Raw genomic sequence first — 7,000 nt, 5'->3', positions numbered from 1 at the left:
TTTGTGTATCATCATGATTTTGTTCTTGTCTACTGTTTAGTGTATGTTGATGATTTGGTAATTACTGGTAATAATTCGCCATTTGTGGAAAGAATCATTGATCAGCTTGGAAAAAAATTCTCTCTTAAAGATTTAGGGCCTCTTCATTTCTTTCTCGGCATAGAAGTAATACCAACAAGAGATGGACTATTTCTAAGTCAACACAAATATATCCGAGAGCTACTTGGAAAAACAAGTATGGAGGGTGCCAAAGATGTTACAACACCTCTGTCAACCTCAGTTTCCTTAAAGCTTGATGATGGCCCTTCCTCATTTGATGCCACAGAATATAGGAGAGTTATTGGTGGACTGCAATACCTCTCATTGACTAGGCCTGACATCAGCTTTGCAGTCAACAAACTCTCTCAGTTCATGCATGCTCCTACTACAACTCACTGGACAACCACAAAGAGATTGCTAAGATATTTGAAGAATACAATTTTCTAAGGCATCACCATAAGAAAAACAGCTAATCCAGCCCTTTTATGTTTCTCGGACTCGGACTGAGCAGGTAATTTGGACAATCAAAGTTTGACATCAACGTATTTAGTCTTACTTGGTTCAACACCTATATCATGGAGCTAAAAAAAACAACGTTCCATTGCTTGCTCATCTACCGAAGCTAAATATTGAGTATTAGCAACAGCTGCTGCCGAGTGTATGTGGATCCACTTTCTTCTTCAAGAACTAAAGTTTCCACTAAAAAATCCACCACTATTGTTATGTGACAACTTGGGAGCCACTCACCTTAGCTTCAATCCGGTTCAACACTCAAGGATGAAACACATTCAAATTGATCTTCATTTTGTTCATGACTTGGTTCAGAAAAATGTACTCAATGTCCGTCATGTTCATACCAATGATCAACTTGCTGACTTGTTGACCAAGCCTCTCTCACGACAACATACAGATCATCTCAAGAACAAGATCGATCTTACTGATGGAAGTCCGTTCTTGCGGGGGCGTATTAAGGAAGATGCTGAAGATCTGTCACAATCCCAACCGAAGCAACAAATCCGTCCAACAGTAAATCAAGGAATGTAAATGCTGACAGCTTTTGATTTTCTGTGTAAATGACTTTATGTTGTATATTTCCATAGATAGCTTTACGTTATATATTTTCCATAGATAGCTTTACGTTATATATTTTCCATAGATAGCTCATCAGAACTTGTATTTAAACAGAACGTTACTAGCAATACAATGTGTTCAAAAATCAAAATTTAGAGCAGTGTTTTCTTCTATAAAGACCAACAACACGCAGTAGCTTCGTCAAAAAACGACATGCCACCCATCCCCAAATTAGAATAACATGATAAAATCAACAGAACCCACAATCTATTACAAACTCAAATTAAAATAAAAGAGGAAAAAAAAGTGGGAAAAATACTTGAAGCAGGAAACGTAGAGTCGTGGAGGCGATGACGGTAGCTGATTAGTGTTTATGGAGGCCGGAATTGGTGAAGATGCAATGACGGTAGTATATTACGGTTTGTAGAGGCGAGAATCGACAAAGAGGCGATGACGGATTGACGGACGACAGTAGCAGATTAGGGATTTAGGGTTGATTGTGTTTGTGACTATGCGTAGGTTGTAGCTGCGTTTTGCGGGCGAAAATTTGGTTTATAAATGAAGGGCAATTTTGTAATTATAACAATATAACCAAGACAATTTTGTAATTATTGAAGGACAAAGGTTGCTTGCTTCACTATTTTGAGTAGGATTTTTTTAAAAAGTTGAGTTGAGTTATTATCCAAATGGCTCTTTATATGACCCAAACTTTTTATTATAAAGAGTTTATCCATAGAAGCAAGAGTTGAACAGACTTTTATTCTTTAAATGTAAATTAAAGAGTGAGTTTGGCTCTCTACATTTAGAGAGTCAAATATCACTCTCTATCCTAATTTTAAATAATAAATTGTAAGTTTCTATGTATTTTATTTATGATTTATTTCTCTTATTAAGTTTTCTTCTTGAAAAAACATATTCTCTCTCTTAAAATTTAAAGAGTCCATTAGATTTGAATAAAAATTTTGTTCTTTATATTTAAAAATCAATGAATATGCTCTTTATTTATATGATAGAACATCTCCAAATGACTTTTTATATGACTCAAACTCTTTATCATAAAGAGTTTATCCATAAAAATAATAGTCTAACACACTCTTTATCTTTAAAATATAAATTAGAGGGTGAGTTTAACTCTCCACATTTAGAGAGTCAAATTTTACTCTCTATCCTAATTTTAATTAATAAATTACAAGTTCCTGTGTATTTTATTTATTAATTATCTTTCTCATTAATTATCTTTCTTAAAAATAAAGAATATCTTTATTAAATTTAAAGAGTATATTAAACTTAAATAAAAATTACGTTGTTTATATTTTAAAATTAGCAAGATGTTGTTTATTTATATCAAATTTTTTTTTTTTTTTCTCAATTTAAAGACACGGAGTGGATGATTGACTTTGAATTTAATGGGAAATTGCCAGCGGAGCAGGTAAGGTGAGGTAAGAGCAAGACGGTTTCTCTATTGATTGTTAGTTGTTGTTTCATGTTTGCAAATAAAAACTTATTCGTGCGTTGAATATAACTAAAATCTGAAAGGCGTGGCGGCCTAGCGGGTGCTTTAAATAATTGCCTCCACATGCACGCCTTATTAGATCCCCCCATCTGGAGTCCCTGTTAATCAACTAAGTTTTTAAAAAAAATGTGTAATTTGTATCCTAAATTGTAATATTATTACTGGTATTTTAACATTTATTTTAATTTTGAATTTACCTTTAAAACTTATTTTTAATAGTCTTTCGAAAAGTACTCCCTATGCAAATGTCCTTTTCCTGAAAATATGTATATCATCAGGGACCCCGTTTATAGCAAAATTTGGTTGAAAGAGATATTGAAATGAGCAACGGACGACAGGGAAAGCTTCAACCATTCAAGAAAACGTTTTTTTTTTAATTTATTCCAAAGAAGTGGATAAGGAGTAATCAATATTTCTTATTTCAATAAGAAATTAATTTTGGTAAAATTATTCTGTTGACGGATATATACTTAAACTCTAAATTAATGCATAGTTGAAATAGATTTTAGATAATTAATTATTCCAACATATATATAATTATTTTTATTAAAAATTGTTCAAAAATAAACTATTTTATACCAATAATATTTAAAAAAATAAAAATATATTTGAAATTGTAATATAATTCTTATTTATTAGTGCATGGAAGTTAGTGCTTGTAAGCTAATTTGAGCTTACAGAAATACTATGCATACTACTAGTTTTTACTAACCAGTCTACAACATGACGTGGCATCTGGCGTGGAGATGCCAATTCAGCTGCCACGTCAGATAGTTAAAAAAAAAAAATTTGTGAAAAAATTTTGTGTAACTAAGTTTATAGAACAAATTTTTGCCTCCAAAAACTTTGCCTCCCTAATCTTTGCCTCTGTAATCTCAATCTTAATAACTTAAAATCTTCTCTCCCAAATCCCAATCTTAATAACCTAAATCTTCTCTCTCAAATCCCAATCTTAATAACCTAAATCTTCTCCCAAATTAAATCATACTCAAAACCCAAATTACCCATCCCGAATTTGAGCATTTGAACTACCGGCTGTGACATCCATTGTCGCTGTCGCATTTGTCTCTGTCACTGACTAGTGAGAGTTCCTTTTGAGTGGTAAGAGCTTACTCACTCAATGGTCTCTCTTACTTACTTGCTGCTGTTGGGAGAAGTGGAACACAACACTTGCTTGGTGCTTTTGAGTTGAGAACCATGTATAAGTGTGTATAAATTTTATGATAAACAATATTATAGTAAAAAGGAGCTTTGTAAATCCAATAAATTGAGGGAATTTTGTGCAAATGTAAAACGGTGAAAGGAACTACACAATTTGGGGAAGAAAAGGTGAAAAAAAAGGTTTGAGATGTTTTATATATGGTGTCATGGAGCTTGCAAAGCTTAATATTCATAATTTATTCTTGTTTATGCTGCTGCAAATGGCTGTTCATCAAAATGTCACATAATTCATGAATCTTCCAAATTTGTACAATGCATTATTGAAATCTTTTTTCCTTCTCATATTAGTTGTGGCCATTTCAAGTGCTGCGTTAGATGGGTATAAGAATGAAGTAAGAAATGAGTAGATACTTGTTCCTAAATCTTCAAAGTAGCTAATCGAATATAAACCTTGAATTGAAAGACTTAGAGTTGTATATGGGTTTTACTCTGGTATTCCATAAGGAAAGGACCAAGATATTTATACATATGTTGACTTCAGTCAATTTACAACTTAATTATGTGAACAGTTTATTTTAACAAAATTCTACATTTAGTTTACATAGTACCAAAGCTCATTTGACTGACTTCAATGGCTGATTTCAGGTGCTTTTTGCTGTTGAAGTGCATGATCTCGATTGTAATGGAAGTGTGTCTAAATGGGACTTCAATTCTTGTTATTTATGTTCCCCTTGCTTATCTTTTTGTTATATGTTCGGAAGCATGTATAACTGAATCATTCTCTAGTTAGGTATGTATATGAAGTTCTTGAATTCAAAAATATGATCAGTTGTTATAACCATTTTTTGTTTCAGGGTTCTGGTTGGAAAAAGGTTGGCAGTTTTTAAGGACTTTTCCAAATAGATTCAAGTAGCGCCTTTCGGACAGACATTTGGAGATCAATAATGTAAAGGCACTTGTCTTTTTGCCTCTTATTTCATAAGAATGTTTCTTCCTATTTTCTACCTTCTTGTTAAAAATTAGTTTCTTGTTATATATCTAGGAGAGATGTTCCTTGGTATCTTAGAAAACATTTAGTTCTTACAGTTGGGAGGTTAGTTGTTACTACTTTGATTTGATGTGCTAGCTTATATGGTTTGGATTGTTTTGTCTTTACATATAGTTGCTGCATGTGGATAAATGAGTGCTGAATAAAACTTTCTGCATAAATGTAATAGATTATGTTCCTAATTTAATTGTAATTATTAATTGTTTTTTCTTAATTATTAATACACAAGTTTAGTTTAGTTCATTGGATTCAAAATGAATTTAAGTTGTTAAGTGTTTTGCAGAGGAGGCAGAAATAGAGGCTGATAACATGCAGGAGCAGACAATGGAGGAGATAAATGAACAGTTAAAGGCTTCAGTTTCTAATACTGAAAGGGTAAGCTTGTAATGAAATGAAGTTATTATTATGTATCAATGAGTACCCATGTTTGTATGATAAAAGATAAATTTTTGTATACACACAAGTTAATGTAGTTTAAACAAAAATTTGGATGGTTTTCTTTCTATCATGTTTGTTATCTTATAATATTCTAATTCTGGGCATTATAATATAAATGAATCAGGATAATCAATTTGAAGAAGTTGAAGATAGAGGAAGTGCAGAGAAGGAATGGGAGCCAAAGCCTGGGATGGTTTTTGATTCACTTGATAATCTTCTCCAATACTACAGAAGCTATGGGAATAGAATGGGGTTTGAAGTTATTATAAGATCCTCAAGAAAAGGAGATGATGGAGAGGTGACAAACGCAACACTAGCTTGTTCTTATACTGGGAAGTCAAGTAGTAACACCCGAAATGCTTTTAAATTGTACCCAGTGACAAAGACAGATTGTAAGGCTCGGGTTGGTGCAGCCGTACGTGGTAACGGAAAATGGAAAATATGTTCAGTGGGGTTGAATCATAACCATGAGCTCAGTAGCCCAACAAAAACTAGATATTTCAAGAGCAATCGTGGTATACAACCATATGTGAAAAGGAAACTTGAAGTAAATGATAGGGCCGGGATTAGGCCGAATAAAAATTTCAATTCCATGTTAGTTGAAGCAGGCGGTCCTAAGAATTTAACTGTCTTGCAAAAAGATTGTAGGAACTATATTGCAAAAGTTAGGAGGATGCGACTTGGTGCCGGGGATGCTTATGCAATCCAAAAATATTTTTTGAAGATGCAAAAAGATAATGCAAATTTCTTTTACATGATGGATTTAGATGAAGAGGGTCGATTACAGAATGTTATATGGGTGGATGCAAGAAGTAGGGCTGCATTTAAGGAATTTGGCGATGTTGTCACATTTGACACTATATACTTGACCAATAAGTATGATATGCCATTTGCAGTGTTTGTTGGTGTTGACCATCATGGGCATTCAACACTCTTAGGTTGTGGGTTAATCTCCCATGAGGACACGGAGACTTTTGTTTGGCTTTTGAATCCTGGCTTGCATGTATGTGGAATTTTGCTCCAAATGAAATAATCACTGATCAAGACAAGGCGATGCAAAATAGAATCGAGATTGTGTTTCCCAGTACATGGCATAGATGGTGTTTGTGGCATATAATGAAGAAATTGTCAGAAAAGTTAAGGGGTTATAGCGAATACGAACGCATTAAGTTTGCTTTGCAAAATGCTTTATATGATTCATTGACACGTGAGGAGTTCGAACAACGTTGGACTGGATTCATTGATAAATACAACCTTCACAACAATGAGTGGTTACTTGGACTGTATAATGAAAGACAATGTTGGGTGCCATCGTTTGTAAAAGACACCTTTTGGGCGGGTATGTCCACCACTCAATGGAGTGAAAGTATGCATGCATTCTTTGATAGGTATGTAAATTCTAAAACCACTTTGAAACAGTTTGTAGAACAGTATGAGAATGCACTGTGTGATAAAGTAGAAAAAGAAAAGGAGGCTAATTTTAGATCATGGAAATCATGGATTTCAGTGGAATGCATTTGAGGATTAATAAAGTACCTTGTTTCTCCATTGGATAACCGGTTATCCAATGGAGAAACAAGGTACTTTATTAATCCTCAAATGCATTCCACTGAAATCCATGATTTCCATGATCTAAAATTAGCCTCCTTTTCTTTTTCTACTTTATCGGTTATCCAATGGAGAAACATTTTCAGGAGGCACACACAACCACAAAATTCAAAGAGTTTCAG

General features: G+C 33.5%; 1 protein-coding gene across 1 annotated transcript; it reads left to right on the top strand.

The window, feature by feature from the left end:
• The first annotated feature begins 816 nt into the window (after positions 1-816).
• On the top strand, positions 817-6,791 carry LOC116124388 (protein FAR-RED IMPAIRED RESPONSE 1-like). The gene is made up of 6 exons (XM_031410115.1): positions 817-1,065; positions 4,430-4,499; positions 4,639-4,656; positions 5,116-5,207; positions 5,395-6,273; positions 6,393-6,791. Exons 1-6 carry the CDS (start codon positions 817-819, stop codon positions 6,789-6,791), a joined length of 1,707 nt encoding a protein of 568 aa, XP_031265975.1.
• Positions 6,792-7,000: the final 209 nt, after the last annotated feature.

Source organism: Pistacia vera, unplaced genomic scaffold (genome assembly GCF_008641045.1).
Source record: "Pistacia vera cultivar Batoury unplaced genomic scaffold, PisVer_v2 Contig152, whole genome shotgun sequence".
NCBI lineage: Eukaryota > Viridiplantae > Streptophyta > Magnoliopsida > Sapindales > Anacardiaceae > Pistacia > Pistacia vera.
The sequence above is the reverse complement of the archived record's forward strand: the minus strand, read 5'-3'. Positions and strand labels throughout refer to the sequence as shown.

Excerpts from the sequence above, each read along its gene's own strand:
- LOC116124388 (XM_031410115.1), top strand. The coding sequence starts at position 817 with ATGAAACACATTCAAATTGATCTTCATTTTGTTCATGACTTGGTTCAG. Across the intron at positions 5,208-5,394 it reads CAGTTTCTAATACTGAAAGG|GATAATCAATTTGAAGAAGT; the intron begins GTAAGCTTGTAA and ends TAAATGAATCAG. Across the intron at positions 6,274-6,392 it reads TTTTGAATCCTGGCTTGCAT|AAATTGTCAGAAAAGTTAAG; the intron begins GTATGTGGAATT and ends CATATAATGAAG.